This window comes from Helianthus annuus, chromosome 11 (genome assembly GCF_002127325.2).
Source record: "Helianthus annuus cultivar XRQ/B chromosome 11, HanXRQr2.0-SUNRISE, whole genome shotgun sequence".
NCBI classification, from domain to species: domain Eukaryota; kingdom Viridiplantae; phylum Streptophyta; class Magnoliopsida; order Asterales; family Asteraceae; genus Helianthus; species Helianthus annuus.
This window is the reverse complement of record NC_035443.2, coordinates 81,330,702-81,353,259: the sequence shown is the minus strand read 5'-3', so window position 1 is coordinate 81,353,259 and position 22,558 is coordinate 81,330,702. Positions and strand designations below refer to the sequence as shown.

The following is a 22,558-nucleotide window of genomic DNA, read 5'->3' as shown; positions in this document are numbered from 1 at the left end:
GCCTAGTTCTAGTGGAAAACATGATCAAAAGCATAGTACTTAGTTTTGTCCTTCTTGATTGTGTTCCTGTTCAGTAATCGCTGAATGCCAAAAAGCATAAAGCTGGTTAAGTTTGTGAGCTTTCACAACTTTGCTGAAAATGACACTGTGATTGTGTATTTCTTTTGCAAAGATTTAAACTTGTTTTATTTCTTTATTTTGTTTAAGCATTGGACATCCTCTGCGTATACGTGAGTATCGACCTGGATGTTAGTGCCTAAACGTTCTGCTTTATTTTCTTTGGTGTTTCGTTTAAGCTTTGGATCACCTCTGCGTATACGGAAGTATCGACCTGGTGGTTAAAGCCTAAACAATTTCAACTTATTTTTAGTTTCTTTATTTTGTTTAAACATTGGACTTTCTCTGCGTATACGGAAGTATCGACCTGATTGTTAATGTTTAAACATTCTGCGTTGTTTTCGCACAAATCACAGTTGATTAAAGTTTAAAGGCATTACTTGAGACAGTGTATTGCATGATGAGGGGATATGCTGAGATCGTGGGGTCCATAAGAATTTAGTGCAAAATTAATATACCTAAACATATCGGTAAGCATGTCGAAAGTTTTTAGTTTGAGTTTATGTGGACAACAATATCATCAATCTATGTGAATCATTTAAAACTTAAAACGATTAAAAGCTTAACGGTGCTTGTGATGTGTCTCAAAACTGATATGATCTTCTTTCGCAAACTCACAAAAATATTGTTTATACATATTTCATTTCTGCATTCATATTTTGAAAAATCCAAAAATATTTTTGATAACTGATGGCGAAAAGCTGATTTTCAAAATTTCAAAGGCTAAACAGGATGAATTTTGGGTTGGAAATATGTGCTTGAATTGAAGAAATTTGTATTTTTGAGAAAGAAGGCAGATTGATTAATCAAGATCATTAATTGAAACTTGATATAATCAGTATGATTGAATGGTTTCAATCAGTAAGTTTTTTCTTATTGATTTAAGTAAAAACTTATGAGTTGTTGAGATGTGTGTAGGTGTTTGAGCTGAACAGGGATAAAGCCAGGATTTGGTTTAAAGGCAAAAGCTAATTTCAGACAGCATACCCAGCATGATGATAGGGAGAGTCTGACGAACAAATTCCAGATAGCGATCCCAGCATGATGAGAGGGAGAATCTGATGAAGTTAGAGCCAAAGAGAGATCCTGGAACATCATCAAAGCAGACTGAACAAGACAGAAGAGTCGTCATATTGAAGACTCTCACTGAAGATTCCGTCAACATTCAAGGGGGAGTTTGTTGGTAAAGTTGTCTGTCGACTTCATCTTCGTTCGAGTCTTAGCTTAGAATTGATTGTATAATGCACGTAAAACGAGATTGTGAAGTTTAGAGCTGATTCCGCTCGAAATGACCTTGGGTCAGTTTCAAGCGAAATCACCTAAGAAGTTAATTCCGCTCGAGATGTTAGTGTCTGATTCCGCTCGAAAGGTTGTTTCTGATTCCGCTTCTATGTGTTTAAGCGAAATCAGGAAACCTATATATAGGTGTTGTTCGAGCGAAATCAAGGAGCAGTGGTTCAGTTGTGTTTCCGACGGCGAAGCTCCGTCGAAGTGTCTCCGTGACTGTATTTGCATTATAATCAATACAAGAGACAATTAATAGTGAATTCAAGCTAAACAAAGACAGAATCAATGAATTCCGCCTCTGATTCTATCTGAGCACTCTTCTGATTGACTCGTTAGGTCGTTTCGCAATCCTACATAGGAGATGTTGTTTCAGATGCTATAACTCTCGAAGATGTCAACTATGTCCCAGAACTGTGCTATAATATTATGAGCGTATCACAAGTTTTTGATAAGGGGATATCAGTTCTGTTCAACGATGTAGAATGCGTCTTTCTCAAGCTACGCTATACAGTTCCTCCGGATATGATTATGCTCACGGCACCCCATCAAAATAACACATATGTCTTAAATTTGAAAGCAGCCAAGTCAAAAGATCAAATGACTTGTTTGATTTCAAAAGCATCGGAATTAGAGTCACTACTTTGGAACAGGCAAATGCGCCATGTGAATTTTAAAAATAAGAAAAAAATTTCTAAATTGATCTTTGTAAGAGGTTTAGTAATTAAAGAATTTCTGTTTTCTGAAAAATGCAATGCATGTGCCCAAGGTAAACAACACAAAAAGCCGCACACGTCCAAAGCAGTGAACACAATTTGTTCTCCACTACAACTATTGCATATGGATCTTTTTCGGTTCTATTAAAGTTTAGCTAAGAGTTGTTACGGCTTGGTGATCACAGATGACTACTCGCTATTTTCATGAGTTTATTTTCTCGAAGCAAAAAGTGAAACTGCTGATATTCCGAAGACTTTAATCCCAATGATTGAGAATGTCATCAAGCAGATAGTTAAATCTATTAGAAGTGATCATGGAACAAACTTCAAGAACCAGATATTTATCTCTTTCTATGAAGAAAAGAGAATTCATCTTCAATACAACGCTGCAAGAACTCCTTAGCAAAACGGTTTTGTTGAAAGGAATAACAGAACTCGCATTGAAGCCACTCGAACAATGCTGGTGGACTCCAGGCTACTGATTATCCTTTGGGCAGAGGCGGTCAATATTGCGTGCTACATTTTGAATAGAGTTCTAATCGTCAAACCTTACGGCAAGACTGCTTACCAACTTCTTTCAAATGAAAGTTATTGATAGACTTTCTCAGACCATTTGGCTGCTCATGCACTCTCCTCAACACTCAAGATAATTTGATCAAGTTCGATGCCCTTGGAGATGTGTGTTACTTCGTGGGCTATTCATCAAGTCAAAAGGCTTATAGAGTTTACAACAAAGGACCAAGATGTTGATTGCGTCATACTACGTTGATTTCAAGAAGGGAACTACACCAACACTAGAGACACTCCTAGTTGGTTTTATGTTGTAGATGTCCTTTTCAAAACTTTTGATACTCCTAACCCATTTATGAACCCGCACCTCTAGAAGCCACTCAAACGGAACAACTATTTGATATATCAGACACTGGTTTCACTCTATTCACCATTCGCTTCACCGCTTTTTTTTTACCGAAGATCCAATTGTTTCTCTAACGGACATCAATGGTGACAATTCGGCTGAGAATGCATCCTCAAACAATGCTTCTTCCTCATAGGCGAATGTGAACGATCCAACACAAGAGCAAGACTCCTTAGACATTATTCCAACTGAACATATTACCAACATGCCACAACAAGTTGAGACTTAACCAAACACAGTTAGCGATGACGTGATTAGAGGTGTCCCTATGATCAGAGGATCTCTCAGTATCGCACAAGTGGTGGATGCCTCTATTGTCACGGCTCAACCATTTGAGCCATCAGTCGTCCCATCTGCTGCTGTGATCGAACCTATCACTGAGATCCCTCCACCTGTTACTATTGAGTCATCTTTACCATTGATTGAGTCACGCGTTCCTACTACACCTCTTTTGGTTTATTTTCGACGTAGGAAAAGGACTAGGCCTATTGGAGAGATCGCATCGACGTAACACGCTGAGACAGCGTCTACTTCCAAGAAGCGGAAAGGAGTATGGATTGACCGATGTTGTCATTGTGATCGATAGTTTGCCACTCTGCGCGGAGACTGGACTCAGCTAGGGATACGATGAAGGATCTAGAGGGACAGGTGGACTCGTACAATGAGTTGAAGGATCTAGACGACAGTGCGATTGTAACACCCCAATCGCGTAATATAACAACACGCGGCGGAAATATCGGGGAGTCACGTTACAAATTACTCACAACTACTGGTACTAAATTGTTTCAATATCATTAACATTGTTTACAAACAAAGAATACATGAAACTGTTCTTTTGTTTCTAGAAGTCTAAGACCCGAATGCAATCCTATGTGTTGCATGCTTGAAATAGTCGAAAACTTGAAACATATGCGAAAATAGTCAGCATAAAAATGCCGGTGAATACATAGGTTTTATTAGCCAAAGAAATGGCAAAAACATTTGGTATTTGTAGGATCGGATTCTGACCCGAACGAGTCAATCAGAGGAGTTTGATCAGATACAGGTGCGGAAAACAAGTACCTGATGTAAAAACAGCTAGATATTCTCTTAAATCTCTTTTCTGATTAATTTGACAGCGTTTACATTCAGTTCTCACACCGGCAGCACCTCGGTATGGAATCCAGAAGGTTACAAATGAGGTCCTCTTATGTGGTATTTATAGTCCAGGTAGGTTCCTTATACGGACATGTCCGTATAAGCGGACCTGACGAATAAGCGGACCTCCCATGTCCGTATAAGCGGACCTGACACAAAAGAGGATCTCCTATGTCCGTATAAGCGGACCTCCTCTCTACAACACATATTCTCTCTAGTTTTCTCGTAAAACACGCCCTAATCTATACATTACAATGAAAGACTCGATCTAAGACAAAATCAACAGATGTAGTGCACCAACAGACTCCCCCTCAGATGTTGATGGAGTCGACTATCGAGTCACAACAATGCTGTGTCTTCACATCTACAGTCTTGATCAGTCTCTGGGTTTTTCTTTCTCTCTATCTTCAGACTCCCCCTCTCGATTTACTGGTATTTCTTTGTTCTTCAGTAACATCTTCAGGATCGTTGTCTGGCTGTCCATCTAATAGCTTCTCATCTTATCCTGTAAAAACTCTTCCTCAAAATAAATTTCTTTTCACATATATATTTCAAACATATAACCCTGCACCAATTCAGACTCTCCTTCAAAACAAATACAGATTTTGATGAACCACTTGAAAGGTTAGATTATGAAAACATTTAATTTCACACAAACACTCCCCCTCAAATATTACTCATCATGTTTAGCACTCGGAATTTTGAAAATTAGCTTTCCAATATCAGTTGTCGAAAATCTTTTTGACTTTTTCAAAATTTTATGCTAAAACACACTGAAAATCTTTTTGGATTTTGAAATAAAGAAACATGTAATGCAGTAAAGAAAACATTTACAGACAATATTTTTGTGAGTTCGTGTAAGAGGATCATATCAGTTTATGAGACATGTCACTAACACCGTTAAGCTTGATTGCATTTTCAGTTCAAAACAATTCACCTGGATTGTCAGTATATCAGTCCACTGAAATTTTCACACAAAGTTCAATTTATCCGAGATACGATATTAATGTCTTAAGAACTTAAACTTATCCGTGTGTCCCACTACTTGAATATACTCCCGTATCCAGATCCCAATATTCAGTCTTACAGGTGAGTATACCACATATGATATCTGTTCAGGGGTTAAATGCGAAACCGTGAGAGCTCAGGTCAGAACTTCCGTTCAGCAGAGAGATGACGGCTCGACTTTTGGTGTGTCCCCTTTAGAGGATCTTTTGATTACAACAGCAGTGACTATCAATTTTATTGTTTCATCAGCTTGCTGAGGGCGATGCTGTGTTTCAAGCATTTGCGGAAAGCATTATCCGGGGACTAGGTCAGTACTTCCATACAGCAGAAGTCCCGGGATAATACCCCAGATATCACTGAGCATAAAGACCTAGTATCTCAGAATAAGGGACCTTTCAAACAAGATTTCAGGGGTTACCTATATATCCAAGTTTGTGTTAACCCACATAACAAGCAAGTTTGAAATTTAGTTTATATCTCGTCACAATTTACTAAATGTGTAAAAACCTACTGGCACATCCTCAGTGAGATTGTTTATCACATTTTATCTTTACATTTCTTTAGCATGTTGTGACATCCTACTGATGTACTATCATTTCCTCTTTTCACAACGAAACTCATTTTTGATTTTTATCATGTTTTTGGCCTTTTCAAATTTTCAAATGTTTTTGGATTTTCAGAAATTTCCCTACCCCCCCTAAAATGCAAACACATTTCAAAGAAAATTTGAAAACTTCTAGACTCTTGACCCACTAGAAACATGAAAAGTAAAACAAACTGTACAGAAACTTGACAACTGACATCGAATCACATCAAATCGCCATTCACTAGGCATAAACAATCTGAACTCCCCCTTTCAACAAACCATTTTCTCATTTAGATCTCAAAACACTTAAGTTTGTTTTAATCGAAATGATTTTTCCAGAAAATGAGTTTGTGTTTACCACTTTTAAGTTTACCACTTATGAAGCATGGGGATATGGTTCATCATCTTGTTTATCAATCTCATATGAATAATAAATCAAGTACAACTTAATGTCCCTGATCTATCATTTGCAGTTCAGAATCACTGTACCACTTGCAAATGTAAATTCTTCAAGGTATAACCACAAATACCACTTGTAGATCAAAAATATCACTTGTAGATTTTACTGTAGGAATGAGACATCTATAGAAACCTCTTTACCACTTGTCGAATTAGACAGAAAGATGCCGATTCCTGCTTCTCAATTACCAACCTGGAAGCTCCGGCATAGTCCTTTCACCTGTTAAACATTCAAACACTATTCAAAATCTTTCAAACAAACTTTTCAAACACTAGAATGATGCCGATTCCTGATCCACGATATAAACTTGGGATCTCCGGCATAGTCCTTCGACTATCATGGAAAGCAGACTTCCATCCAAGTCTTTTCAGACTTGATGGCTTTCAACTCTTGCGCAGTGGGGTTGTATGTTGCCTTTTTAGATGCGTAAAAATCTTTAACCCCCTTTGCTTTCCCGTTCAACATTTTCCCAAAAATCTTTTTAACATTCCCGTTGAATGTTTTCTCGACATCAAAATCTTTTTTCTCATTATAAAACTGATTCGAAATCTCAGTTTTACCAACTTTCTTTTTAATCTCTTCAAATTTCAGTGATGGAAATTCTTCGTCATTCACTGAAATTTTCTGCTCAACATGTGGCTCTTCTGGCTTTGTGGAACCAGATTCATCGCCGACATTCACATCAACCTTTTTAGCAACCCACACTTGGTTGTCATTCTCTTTCCTTTTATAAAAATTCTTTTCGAACACTCACCAACCTCATATTTTGAATTTTCAAAAATTTTAAGTCTATTGGTTGGTGGTTCAACATCAACAACTTTGTCTTTTAATTTCTGAGACACTCCCTGTTTTGTTTTTGCATTTGTCTGACAATTCCATGCAATATGACCAACTTCATTGCATCGATAACAGGTACGAGTCTCTCTTTGATAAAACACTGCAATTCCATTTTTCTTCTTTTCAGCAAGAAACTCCTCGTTTGACTGTCTCCAGAATGGTTTCTTCTGTTCCTCATCTGAACTTCCACCTGACACAAATTCTGTTTTTGTTTTAGAATTTTTATCATTTTTATGGTTTTCTGGTGGAACAAAACCTAAACCTTTATTTTTGTAGCTACGATTTTGGTTAGGTTTCTTTTGAAAACCAGAACCAGAATTGTAACCCTTTTTCTTGTTTAGACGTTGTTGAACTCTTGAAGTGTACTTTTTAGGTTTTTCAGTAAGATTTAAATCTTTTATTTCAGAAATATTGATTTCTGTCATTTTGAAAACCTTTTTGAACATGTCAAAGCGAACACTTCTTATTGGAAATTCTTTGTCATAGTATAATTTGTTCGAATCATTTAAAGTGTATGCAACTTCAAATGTTTCATCATCCAAATTTGCTTTCGATAACAAAAATTTTATACTGTAAGACCGTTTGACCGACGAATTTTGACTGTTGACTGACGAATTTGACCCTCCAGACTCAGATTTTGACTCGGACTCCTCATCAGTATCCAACACCTGATCGACCACCTTTTTAATTAACTCAGACTCATGATTAGTATCGGACGAGGTAAACATGACATCAATGTTATCTGGTAAAACGTCAGTTGTGTCGGTTTTTAGCTTTATATTGACTGCTTTCTCAAGTTGCTCCTCGTTTGGTTTCCTAGGAGAATACCCATCCCAAATTGGAGGAGGACACTTGTTATAGCTAACAGTCGGTTTCTTACTACAAACTTTCTTCTTCTTTTGCTTCTCATCTTGAAAAGCTTCCATACATGCAACAGTTGGATAAATACGATCAATGAGATAATCAGAACTAGAATAGCTTAGCAATAATCGTCTAATCCTCTCATTCTCAATCTTTTCTATCTCCAACTCTTGCTTCCACTTAGCACTCTCTTCGATGTAGAAGTTTATCGCCTTTTGCTTTGACATCATGACTGCATTCATCATCGTCAGTGCTTGTTCTCTTTCTGAGTTTGTCTTTTGGAGACCAGATACTGTTTTGTTCAAGACATCGTACGATTCTTTCACGTAGTTGAGGTTGAACAGTAACTGCTCCTTCTTCTTCTCGTACTCAGCTATAATGTCGTCTTTTACTGCACATTCCTTGCAAGCTTCCAAACACTTCTCGCAAGGCTTGACGACTTCAACAATCTTCTCAACCTCGATTGTTTTCACAACTTCAATCACCTTTTCAGCTTCAGTCACCTTTTCTTCATCTTTCACAACTTCGGTAATCTTCTCAGCACCACTTTCAACATTTTGAACATCACTTTCAGATTCCTTTTGTCGTTCTTTAGCAGCTCTTTTCTCCTTCAGTTTCACCATGCGATCTGCAAAATAGAAATGAAAACTTTCAGGAGAAAGATGAGATTTAGCAACATTTATATGTTTTTCTTCCTCAACATCACTGCTACTATCAACTGGTGACTGATCAAACTGTACAGATTTTTCAGAATCAGCATCTGATACACCAGAATCAGACGGTGTTTGATCAAATACAACTGCTTTTTCTGACATAACCTCATTCTGTACACTCTCACATGAACTCTGTAAACTTTCATCTGGACCCTCTGAAATTTCTCCAGATCTTTCTGAAAGTTCATTAGTACTTTCTGAATTTTCATCAGATGTAACAGACTTTTCATCCTCACTAGCTACATTCACTCCAATAGATTTCATCCAAGTAGCAAACAAGTCTGGCTCTCGGACAATCTTGGCAATGAATGCTTTGAACTCTCCTTTTTCATCAACAAACATATCCCAGCTGAAGCCTTCAGGTAGTCTCTCATCATCTTGATCAACAAAATAGGCTTTGCTATCAGGAGATATATATTTATCCTAACTGAAGTCCACTAAACATGCTCTCTTGGGATCTTCAATCTTCCTACCATGAGCCGTTTGTGGTTCTTGAGATTGACCAACTTGCTGATAGATAGCTTTCCGGTAGTAGTCGTCTTTTCCGAATGGATTCTGTGCACCGCTAGCTTCTCTTCCCTTGCATTCCCGTTTGAAATGGCCTTTCTCCCTGCATCGAAAACAAGTAACTTTAGATTTATCAAAACCTAAAGTAGATACATGAGCATCAAGAAAGTCATTTCTCCCGGTGATTGTTTTGAACTTCTCAGCACGTCGAAGAACACTTGCAAGACACCATTTGATATCCATGAGTTCCATTTCTTCGGCGTCTATCTGATCGTAATCCTCTTTGGTAAGCATAGGATTTCCGATCCGACCAGCAACAAGCCCTTCATAGGATAACAATACAGAACCAAGAAGTGCCATGTGGTCTTTTGCAGTATCTTCTGAGAAGCTTTGACCTTCTGGAAGGTTGAGAGCTATATTGCATTGAATCACATATCCATTTCCAGTCTTTGTTCCCTGAGACTGAAAGCTTGTATTTATCTCTTTAGGATTTACACTCGGAAACGATGAAAAACCACTACTACTCTTGTTTGAACCCTGATCAGCCTTTTCTGATGAATCCCCAGCACTGAATGCGGTTTGAATTTTTGGACTTTTCTCAGACTCAGTGACTGGAATACTACCTTTGTAATACATCTTCACATCTTGTTGACCACTCAGACTATTCATCCTCGCGATCTTTTGTTGTTCCAGATCCTGACTCTCGATCTTTTCGATAAACTGAGAAATTGTTAACCCATCATAAACACCCGTGTTTTTCAGAATCATCAAGTACGTTCCCCATTCTTTCTGAGGTAACGCATCAGCAAGCTTATCCACCCACTCTTCACGATCTTTATCAACACCCAACATCGACAATGATCGCACTAAGTGACAGTATCTCTCAATCAGCTTCTTTGTATCCTCTCCCGGTAAGCTGCTGAACAGATCAAACTCTTTCTTAAGCAGCGCTTTCTTACTCTTTATCATGTTCTCGCTTCCCTCAAATTTAACTTTAAGAGCATCCCATATCGACTTTGCAGTTTTGTCGTGCTGTAGCAGAATGAATATATCTTCTTTGATCGCTTGTTGCAACAAACTGATCATCATCTTCTCGGCTTTGTACATAACCCGTTCCTGATCCGTGAATTCGGATAACTGTTTGATAACTTGCAATTCCGTTCGAGGCAACACATACTTCTTCAATATACACTCCCATGATCTAAGATGATTTGCCTGAACCCAGTTCTCGAATCTATCTTTCCACCCGTAGTATTCTTCGATACTCATCAATCTTGGGGGCTTTTGGGTGGTTCCCGTCTCGTTCTCTAAATTCATGGCATGAGCAATTGCAGCTGGAGTAGACGGTGTTGCAAATGCGTTGTAAAACTCGGTATCCATGTTTCACACCTATATCACCTGACGATCTCGAATTACCTGACGATCTCGAATTACCTTTTATTCAACTAAGTCCACCAACAAGTAACCGCTGATTGTGATTGGGCCTTCAAATTTTCAGTGGATCGGTGATAATGTAAATGATTGAACCACTTTATTCCGGCAACTTTACTTAACCCAAACGATGATTGGGCCGTAACCACACATGTGACAACAACTAAACATCCGATTGTGATTGGGCCTTTTGGGTTAGTGGGTTGGTTTATTATGGCCAAACAATCAACCTGCCAACAACTTAAAACCACATGCAAATGGGCGGCAACACATGGGCTTTTATTCCACTAAAACGTGATTGGACCTCTATATGCAAATGTCCGACAACCTTTTATTAAATGGGCGGCAAGCCTTCAGCACATGGGCCTACAAAACACTTTTAGTCAAATGATTGGCCTGTTTATCAATGGGGTTGTGAACATGGGCTGGCAATTATCCTGCCAACAATTATATCACATGCAGACAACTTGATCACATGCAAGTAATGGGCGGCAACATGAAAGTGATTGGGTCGTAAATCCTGCAATTTAAATGTCACACAAACAATTTGATTAGGCCACCGTATGTTATAAGATCACTGATTGGGCCGACATATTAATGAGTCGGTGACTTGTTATAATTGTTAATCTACGTGAAGATGATGACTCAAAAGCGAACCACTATCAAAACTTTGGAGCGGACCACAAAACTGACTAATAAGCGGACTGGATATGACATTATGAGCGAATCTAATATTGATCGTATAAGCGGATCTGTTGGTTATAAAAGCGAACCATCATAAAAAATATATCCTATGAGCGAATCTCCTGAATTTATATCACTTTGAGCGAATCTATTCAACACTTGGAGCGGACCACAATAGACACAATGAGCGGATCTACTGACTTTTATCACTTTGAGCGAACCTATTAAACACTCGGAGCGGACCACAACATTAACACTAATGAGCGAACCTGATTGGTCTTATGAACGAACCTGATTGATTTTTGAGCGAACCTATGTTATTTGAAACGAACCAGTTGCTATATTTGGAGCGAATCTATCAACGTATGTCCTAAAAGCGAACCTGATCCAAATTTTGGAGCGAACCTATGACGATGCCGTAAAAGCGGACCTTATTCGGAACACGTTTTGACCCACTTTCACTTTGAATTTCAGTCTCAAATTTTCAAGGATTTGACAATGTACTGTAACACACAATCTGTGAAATTTTGAGCGAAAACTGACCGTAAAATCTAGCTCTGACGAAGAAAGAAGGTGTAGAAGTAAGAATATGTGATGAAATCCAGCAAATCTCAATAGAACTCCTCCTCCTGAAGCTCTGATCCCAATTGTAGGATCGGATTCTGACCCGAACGAGTCAATCAGAGGAGTTTGATCAGATACAGGTGCGGAAAACAAGTACCTGATGTAAAAACAACTAGATATTCTCTTAAATCTCTTTTCTAATTAATTTGACAGCGTTTACATTCAGTTCTCACACCGGCAGCACCTCGGTATGGAATCCAGAAGGTTACAAATGAGGTCCTCTTATGTGGTATTTATAGTCCAGGTAGGTTCCCTTATACGGACATGTCCTTATAAGTGGACCTGACGAATAAGCGGACCTCCCATGTCCGTATAAGCGGACCTGACACAAAAGAGGATCTCCTATGTCCGTATAAGCGGACCTCCTCTCTACAACACATATTCTCTCTAGTTTTCTCGTAAAACACGCCCTAATCTATACATTACAATGAAAGACTCGATCTAAGACGAAATCAACAGATGTAGTGCACCAACAATATTATTATCTTAATTGTGAAAACTTGTGACAAAAATAGGTTTGTATATGGCATTATGATATTTACTAAGTCATTTTTATGTCTTACATTGAAATCCCGATTAAACCATCATAAAAACTTGTGAATGTGTTATTAGGAATCCAATTAAGGATTAATAATAACTGTTTTGAAATAAATCAAAACTTATATAAGTATTACATAAATCAAATCAATGAGTCATGATAATACTTCAGATATCTTTCTAAGAATCTAACACATAAAAATATGGAAGATTCTACAAAGATTTTGATAATCAAACATTAAAACAATTATACACAAAATCCTAAAGTGATCCAGTTAACGCTACAAGAATAATAAAATAAGAACACTTATATATAGGAAGTACCAGCGGCGTATCCACCATGTTCTTATTTTATTATACCCGTTTCGTTATTTAAATCACAACTACCACATAACACATAAACCAACCAACTTGTACAAACTTGTAAACACGCATTAAAGCACACAACGAATCCAATCAAGGACTCCAATATTAGTATTTTAAACATCCTACAAGAATCAACCTATGAAGATAGATTGATGCTATAAGGATTTGGGTTCTATCACATTGTTTAATCTAACATGCATTAAAATACATAATGGATCCAAACATGGACTCCAATATTAGTACTCTAAACATCCCATATAAGTCTAACTATGAAGATAGATAGATACTACTGGGATCCTGGGTTCTTATCATATTGAATTATCTAACATGCATTAAAGTACACAATGGATCCAAACATGGATTCCAATATTAGTACTCTAAACATCCCGTATAAGTCTAACTATGAAGATAGATAGATACTACAGGGATCCTAGGTTCTTATCACATTGAATTATTGAATCATAACAAATCTAAATCCTAATGGTGATTCGGGATAACGTCACGAAAGGTAATACAATAAGCACACTTATCTATAGGAAGTACCAGCGGCGTATCCACCATGTGCTTAGAGTATTATCTAGTTTCGTTATCTAAATCACCGACAATCTACACAAAAACCAACCATTGAGTTGCAAAGTACTTCTTAAAAATCTCACTACGAAGATAGGAAGATCTAAGACTGTACTTCAAATATCCTACATGAATCTAACTATGAAGATAGGTAGATCACTTAAGGATAAAACATTACATTTGCATAATCGGAATAATACACATAAAAGCACTTAGTGAACACACATATGCCATACATTTTGAAAACATATCGATTACACATATGAATCACCCCAAAACATTTGAAAATGGTAAAAGAGAGGAACTATGTACTCGCTTGGGGTTGCATATAGTCCTGGTTTAAAGGGTATAACAAAGCTCAAAATACCAAGAGTTCAAGTGTTGAAGCGGTTCCTAGGGTAACAGATACTATATTAGGGAATTGACACCTAATCGAAAGATCGGGTAGAATGAGGTCTTGTAAACCAAATGAGTGTTGGAACACATATAATATGGTTTAACAAAGCCTACATTCTAAATTGAAACCTATCCTAAGTGCTTACGACCCATTACGACCCATTAAGGTAGCTTACGCCACTTTAACGCGTCGTTCGCGCAAAAGCGCGTTCGAGACGCCTAACTAGTCCTATGACAAGTATTATATGCCTTAACATATCTAATTATGTTATATAATCAGTTTAGATGTCAAAACATGTGTTACATATGCTTAAAATGTAACTATGTGCAAAAAGGGTATTTTGGTCATTATTCTAAGGCATATAAATTACCTATCATACAACTAACTAAACGTAGTGACCATAAGGTATAACCTCGGAAGGTTATTCCCTACGCAACTATGGTCACCTAATGTGTTTGGTCGGATCCTAATGATCGACCAAACGGGTCGGGTTTGAAAGTCTAAGCGGTTGTTTAGACCGCTTACCTTTACAACCCTATATTAACACTAAACCTAAAGTGACGAGTTAACATGTTAAAACATGTTTAACGAAGTTAAAAAACAAGTTTGATATCAAAACAAACGGTTTTGATACCCAAGAATAGTTTGGTTGCAATATACGCATAGACGCGTATTTTGACCGAAACTATGACTCATCACTACACCTAATTAACGTGGTAATCAGTAGGTATAGTCACAAGGGACTATGACCATCGTGATTACGCTCACGTTACGAAGTTCAAACGAACTTCGTGTTGACCATAAACTGGTCAATGCAGAAAGTCAAACAAAGTTTGACTTCCACGCTAAAACGCGTAAAAGAACGAAAGAATACTTACAAAAGGTCCAAGAATGGAGGTTTGATTCCAAATATTCTCAGGTATGAAGTGATAAACACATCAACTTAGAGAAATTTTAGAATTAAGCGTGAGTGAGAAGTGGGGGGTTGGGTATTTTTAGAAAACCAAGAACCGTTAGGATCGTTCCTCGATAAACGAGCATCAATCTGGACCATCCAAGTGGGCACAAGGTTTTGGATTACTAGGGGTGCCCCAAAACTATCAAATGGTATTGCAAATGTTACAAAATAGCCCCTAAACTTCAAGTTAAGTGCTGAAAATAACCTGCCATTGCTGAAAATTGAGTTTCTGCCTAGATGAGGCCGTGGCGTCGCGCCACGGCAGAGCCATGTGGTAGTGGCATAGCGCCACCATGTGCCAGTTCCCAGAAGTTTTGCCGAAATGGCAGAAATGGTCCCTGCACATGTTTAAGGCCTTTTTTGATGCGTTTAAGCGCCGTTAACCCCATTTCAAAGCTTTAAAATGAAGTTAAAGTATAGGGAACTTAAAATATGCTCAAAAACATCTCGGATGTCAGTTTGTTTGGTCGTACGGTCACGTTGTTCGGTTAATTACGGCGAAACACGAACGGTTGCGAAAAACGATCCAAATTACGCGACGAATGGCATTTTATCATGCCAATCACTAAAATAAAATATTTTAATGATTACATAAATTTTTGGGTGCCCGAATATATTCAGAACGTAAGTTATGCGCGAAAATGCAAACTTATTCACTTTTTGATGCTTTTAGTCCCTATTGATTAAATAAGTTTATTTTTGCGCACCAAACACTTCAAAGCCTATTTCTAAGCTATGTAAAGGATATTTTGGGCATGTTTAACTTATGATCCAGTTCCGGAATGTGTGATACTATGTGAATCAGCAGACTTTCGCAGTTAGACGCAAATAGTCCCTGAGTGTGAATAAACTTGTTTTTGACACAACAAAGCTTTCAAAACTTATTTCTAGGTTATATAAACGTTATTTAAGGTATGTTAAGCCTATGTCACTATTCCGAAGTGTTTGCCTCATTAAACTGATTACGTTTACATATCAGCTCGCGTTTAACTTTCAAGAAAGTGATTTAAAGCTTGAAAATGAACTAGAATCAAAATGTGAAATTGTAAAACCAAAAATAAACAAATTTTTGAGACCAAAACACATTGTTTATTTGATAAAAGATAGTGTCCTACATTGTGTGTGTTTACGGAGCACAAGTGTCACAGCGATGGATCAGATGCACTAGAGAATAGTGGATTTGGAGGAGCTGGTTTGGAGGATGTTGGATTTTCTGGGCTTGAAGCGTTAGATGCTTGTTGATTTTGTTGGTTATTTTGTTTGTCTTTTTGATACACTCTATTTATGGCTTGTATGCCAGATTTTTGGATATTATGTAGAAATTTTTATATGAACTTGTTATAGGTGTTGACATAGACATGCCAAAATGTGGTTAGTTGTGTACTAAAAAAAAGTTTTAAAATTTCTATGATGAATATTGGATGGACTACTTATGGTTTAAAAATTGTTCGCATTAATATGTGGATATTATACATGCGCAATGTTTGGTGCACTAGCATTTAATGATTGAATTATTTTTGGATATCGTCTTATGTTGATATTATGTTGTAATAATAAAAACGACGAAATGCCGCCAAAATCGAGACAGGGTTCTGGACTACCTACCACCCCAGAAGAGTTGGCATAACTCATAGCCCAACACGTTAATACTGCTATGGAACAACACGATGCTATCCAGAATGATGGCCAGGGACGTGGACGTGGTGCTCAGGGGCATGGTTTTGGTAGGGCACAGATCGGAAACCCTCCAGGTAATATAATGATCGAAAAGTTTTAGTAGTTCCTTTGTTATGATATAATCGGAGCGTAATCCTGATTTTTCATTAACCTTGTGAATGGTACACAGATGTACACATAAAACAATCTAGGGTTGTAACCCAAGATCATTTACTAGTGCCCTATGCAATGACGTGGCAACGGTATTGATGTGTGTAAAATGCAACATATAAATTACATCAAATGTGGCGTAAAACTAATCCTTTTTTAGTACTAATATTGGAAAAAGTGTGCTTTTGTCTTCCTTTTGTATTTTCAGGGTTAAATGAGCTTAAATGAACAAAAGAAGCAAAAATGCAGCCAAATCCAACAATAATACAAGAAAAGGAATAAATGTTGCATGCCCGACCCCTCGACAGCATCTTCCCAAACAAAAACAAAAGAACAGAAGGCTGAACACGACCCGTGCTCAATGAGCATGGGGTGTGCCCAAGTGTTTGTAGAAAAGACAAAGTTGTAGAAGCTTCCATTTCCCAACACGGGGGCGTGCCCAGCGGACACGGGGCCGTGGTCAACGCTAAGATTCGCAGAATCCAAGCAAATCTTGATAGTACAGATACGCTTCTACACACGGGGCCGTGCGCAGCAGACATGGGGGCGTGGTCAACTAATGCAGACAAACTGCATTTATTGAAGAAAGAGAAGAGGGATGGACACAGGGTCGTGCCCAATGAACACGAGGCCATGTCCGGGATTCTATGCAGGCTATAAATAGAGGTGTTTGGTTCACTTCAAAGGCATCCCTTGGCAAACCACCTCTCTCACACTTCACCCACCCACCACCACCATCACAACCCACATCCACCACCATCATCCATCATCCATCATAGAGTGTGTGTAGTCGTCTTGGGATCCACGATTGATAGTAAGAGTTCTTGACAATCAAAGGCCATGTTTGCCTAAGTCTCTTACATCACTTGGTGAAGACAAGCATTTAGTGTAATACTTTTATTTTTAATCTTTTCGCACTTTTTATTTGGTTATGTATTAATGACTTTAATAACTCGTTTCTTATGTTGAAGGTGAAACTTCCTTATCATTTGTCCGTGGTGTCTTGGCGTTATTTTACTATCTATATAAAATAAAAGATTTACACCATTCATATCTCCACAGTCTATATTGAGATATGTTGGCTACCTGGTCGGGGGTTAAGGGAATGGTTTGGTAAGCGTCTTGCCTTGTTCAGTGTATAGATCCTGCAAGGACCTGGGTCAAGCTTAGTAGGATCTCCTTCAATACCCACTGGTATTGGATGGCGGGGGTCCGAATTTCTTGATCCCCTCATATGTAAACTACTATTAAAACATTAACCCGGCTACTTAGGATTGTATCCATGCTGACTCAAACTACTTAGCCGAGGGTAACGTCACCTTCAAAAGAAGGGCCTACCACATTAGCATTAATAACTTAATTATTATCTTTCAATAATCCAACCCTTTAGGATTGTATCCTTGCTGACTCAAACTACTGGGTTGAGGGTAACGTCACCTTCAAAAGAGGGGCCTACTACTATAACTAAGATAATCTCTTAAAAAGTGCAAAAGTGCGGAAATAATTAAAGGTTACACTAGAGGCGAGTCGGATCCAAGTGATTCATCTTGTCTATCTGTTTATTTTTATTTTTATTTTTAGCATTTTTAGTTTTTATTTTCATGTTTAAACCTTTTTCTAAAATTTTGATTTGATTAGACGTTGAGTATAAACCGGTACTAAAAGCTCTTGTGTCCTTGAACGACCTTGGTATCTTACCAACGCTATACTACGCTCACGATGGGTGCACTTGCCCATATGTGTGTTTAGTGTTAGTAAAATATCGTTTTTTATAAATTTAAAACTTGACTATAGTGTAAAAAGGGCTTAAAATATACCTAAAAATATATACACACCAACACGCATCAGTATGCGTGATGTTGGGCCGTCACAGCGGGTCGACCATTCAAATAATTCAGCATTCTGACCCTAAATCAGGAGATTCGAGGAAGGAGACCGTTGAGCAGCGTGATAGGAAATGCAGTTTGGGAAAGGCGTATGTAGCAAATTCTAGCAGTTCTAGAAGGGATAATGCCAGGGATGGCAGGAGTGGTTCTGAGAAAAAGACTCACGAGGATGAGAAGAGAAAGTGCACCAGATGTGGTCGAGCTGGACATGTTAGCCGCGAGTGCTATGCTAAAAGTACTTCGGAGGGAGCGAAGCTAGAGGGATGCTTCCAGTGCGGTGAACAGGGACATTTCAAGAGGGATTGTCCTAAAGCAAAGGGTCAGAATGCCAGGGGCAGAGCGTTCGAGCTAAATGCTGGGAAGGCACGTGACGATCCTGCTGTTGTTATCGATACGTTTTTTTATCAATAACCATTCTGCGTTCGTACTCTTTGATACTGGGGCTGACTTGAGTTTTGTTTCGAAAAACTTTGAACCATTTATGTGTTCTCCAACAAGTAAGCTAACTAAAAAGTACTCGATAGAACTAGCAAATGGTAAATTGATAGAGACTAGTGAAGTCATACGTGGTTGTGTTATTCGATTAGACGATCATAGTTTTAGTGTCGATCTATTACCAATGGAGCTGGGTAGTTTTGATGTAGTGGTTGGAATGGATTGGCTATCCAAGAATAAAGCTGAGATTATTTGCTCGGAGAAGCAAGTGAGGATACCTCATCCTGGTGGTGGTGAAGCTATAGTTATTCACGGAGACCGATCGAGTCGAGTGTCGAGTGTTGTTAGTCTTATGAAGATGTTTAAGATGTTGCATAAGGGTTATCCTGCGTTCTTAGTTAACGTAGTGGATACGAAGGCTGAAGGTAGGAAGATCGAAGAGATTCCTATAGTTCGTGACTATCCAGATGTTTTCCCTGAAGACTTACCTGGACTGCCCCCTGTGAGATAGATCGAGTTCAGAACTGATCTGGTACCCGGTGCTGCACCAATTGTAAAATCTCCTTATAGATTAGCACCGAAAGAGATGAAAGAATTGTCGAATCAGCTTCAAGAGCTACAAGACAAAGGTTTCATTTAACCAAGCTTTTCGCCTTGGGGTGCACCTGTTTTGTTTGTGAAGAAGAAGGATGGATCCTTTCAGGATGTGCATTGACTACAGAGAGCTGAACAAGTTGAATATCAAGAATCGGTACCCTTTATCGAGAATTGACAATTTGTTTGACCAGCTACAGGGATCCAGCTACTACTCGAAGATCGACCTGCGTTCAGGATATCAATAGTTGAAGGTTGCTGACGAAGATGTTCCACAAACTGCTTTTCGAACACGATATGGCCATTACGAGTTTTTATTCAAGCCTTTTGTCTAAACTAATGCGCCAGCTGTGTTCATGGATCGTATGAACAGGGTATGCAAACCCTATTTGGATAAATTCGTTATAGTATTCATCGACGACATACTTATATATTCATGAACCGAAGAAGATCATGAGCATCATCTGAAGTTGATTTTGGAGCTGCTTAAGGAAGAGAAGTTGTATGCCAAGTTCTCTAAATGTGAATTCTGGATTCGAGAAGTTCATTTTCTCGGACACGTCATAAATGAGAGAGGTGTACACGTGGGTCCGTCGAAGATAGAGGCGATCAAGAATTGGGAAGCGCCAAAGACTCCGTCGGAGGTGCAATAATTCTTAGGCCTTGCTGGGTATTACCGGAGATTCATAGAGAATTTCTCCAGATTAGTGCTACCTTTGACGCTATTGACCCAGAAGGAGAAGAAGTTTGATTGGCAGAAAAGCAGGAGGAAGCTTTTCAGCTGTTGAAGGAGAAGTTGTGTAGTGCACCTATTCTTTCACTTCCAGAGAGAAATGACGATTTCATTGTGTATTGTGATGCGTCACGTTTGGACCTCAGATACGTGCTTATGCAGAAGGACAAAGTGATAGCCTATGCATCTAGACAATTAAAAGTGCACGAGAAGAATTACACGACACATGATTTAGAGTTAGGAGCTGTTGTGTTTGCCTTGAAGATCTGGAGACATTATTTGTATGGCACGAAGTGTACGATATACATAGACCATAAGAGCCTCCAGCATATCTTTGATCAAAATGAGCTCAACATGCGACAGTGACGTTGGGTAGAGTTACTCAACGACTACGAGTGTGATATTCGTTATCACCCTAGTAAAGCAAATGTTGTTGAGGATGCGCTCAGTAGGAAGGAGCGGGAGAAGCCTCTACATGTGTGTGCTTTGGGCTTGACCATACAGACGAGTTTGACCGATCGAATTCGTAATGCGTAACGAAAAGCTTTGAGGGATGAGAACCCGAGAAGAGAAGGTTTGAGAGGATTAGAATGCGAACTGATACCAAAAGCGGATGAAGTAATGTACTTCATGAACCAGATTTGAGTTTCGCTTAGAGGTAACCTACGTGAACTGGTTATGAGCGAAGCTCATAAATCCAGATATTCCATTCACCCAGGTTCTACCAAGATGTATCAGGATATCAAGGAGTTATACTGGTGGCCGAATATAAAGAGAGATATTGCGGTGTATATGAGTAAATGTCTGACATGCTCAATGGTTATGGCTGAACATCAGAAGCCGTCTGGGCTTCTGCAGCAACCATAGATTCCTAAGTGGAAATGCGAACATCTTATGATGGGCTTTATCACCATGTTACCCCGTACGTCACGTGGACATGATACGGTATGGGTAATTGTGGATTGATTAACAAAGTCTACTCATTTCTTAGCGCGTAAGGAAACAGACAATACGGAGAAGATATCGCAGTTGTACCTTAACGAGATTGTAGCCCGACATGGAGTACCAGTGTCAATTATCTCAGATAGAGACGGACGGTTTGACTCCAGATTTTGGCGAATTCTTCAGGAGTCGCTGGGTTCTCGTTTGGACATGAGTACTGCATATCATCCTCAAACGGATGGTCAGAGTGAGAGAACCATTCAGACGTTAGAGGATATGTTGAGAGCGTGTGCGATCGATTTTGGTGGAAGTTTGGATACTCACTTGCTATTGACTGAGTTTTCTTACAACAATAGTTACCACGCTAGTATCAAGGCCACTCTGTTTGAAGCCTTGTATGGAAGGAAGTTTCGATCACCACTTTGTTAGGCTGAAGTCGGCGAGAAGCAATTAACCGGACCCGAGCTTATCCAGGAAACCACCGACAAGGTTGTCCAGATCAAGGGAAGGTTGAAAGCTGCCACAGATTGACAGAAAAGTTATACGGATAACCGGAGGAAACCGTTGGAGTTTCAGGTTGGTGATCGGGTTATGTTGAATGTATCGCCTTGGAAAGGAGTTGTGAGGTTTAGAAAAGGGGGAAAGCCGAGCCCACGTTATATAGGTCCTTTCGAAATCGATTTTCGAGTTGGATCAGTCGCGTATAGACTTAAGCTACCGCAGGAATTAAGTGGAGTACATGGCATGTTTCATATCTCCAATTTGAAGAAGTGTCTGTCTGATGAGACGCTGATTATACACCCTGGTGAGGTTCGAGTGGATGATAAACTGAGATTTATCGAAGAACCAGTAGAGGTTCTGGATTGGAAAATTCAGAAACTTAGGAGGAGTAGGATTAAGTTGGTCAAGGTTCGCTGGGATTCTAAATGTGGACCCGAGTTCACATGGGAACGACAAGACCAGATGCAATGGAAATATCCACATCTCTTCCCACCTAGTGCGAAAACTAAACCTGTAGGGTAGAATTTTGGGGACGAAATTTCCTAAACAGGGGGAGACTGTGACACCCGGCTATTTAGGCTTTACCGTACAAATGTAACACGTGTCATGAATAAATAAAAAGGATGTATTTGACTGATATTGATGTTTATATGCGATATTTGATGTGTTGGTAAATCCAAACTTTGATAAAAATTATGTTGGCAACAATAAGAAAAACGCTTATCGCGTAACGAACAAAATGCAAAACGAACGTCGGTGACCACCCGATCATTGTTAAAATCCTAAAAATATTCTATTATGATTAGAATGGTAATTTTAATCATGTCCAGAAGGAAAAATAAATTAAAACGCTAAGAAACTCTATTTTTCGAGTTTAAGCGTGTACCGCGCGATACTGCGCGTATATGACAAAATACTGTCAACGCAGCCA

General features: G+C 38.8%; 1 protein-coding gene across 1 annotated transcript; it reads left to right on the top strand.

Annotated features, from left to right (window-relative positions):
* Nucleotides 1–21,717: 21,717 nt before the first annotated feature.
* On the top strand, nt 21,718–22,149 carry LOC110919888. The gene has a single exon (XM_022164136.1). It carries the CDS (start codon nt 21,718–21,720, stop codon nt 22,147–22,149), a length of 432 nt encoding a protein of 143 aa, XP_022019828.1.
* Nucleotides 22,150–22,558: the final 409 nt, after the last annotated feature.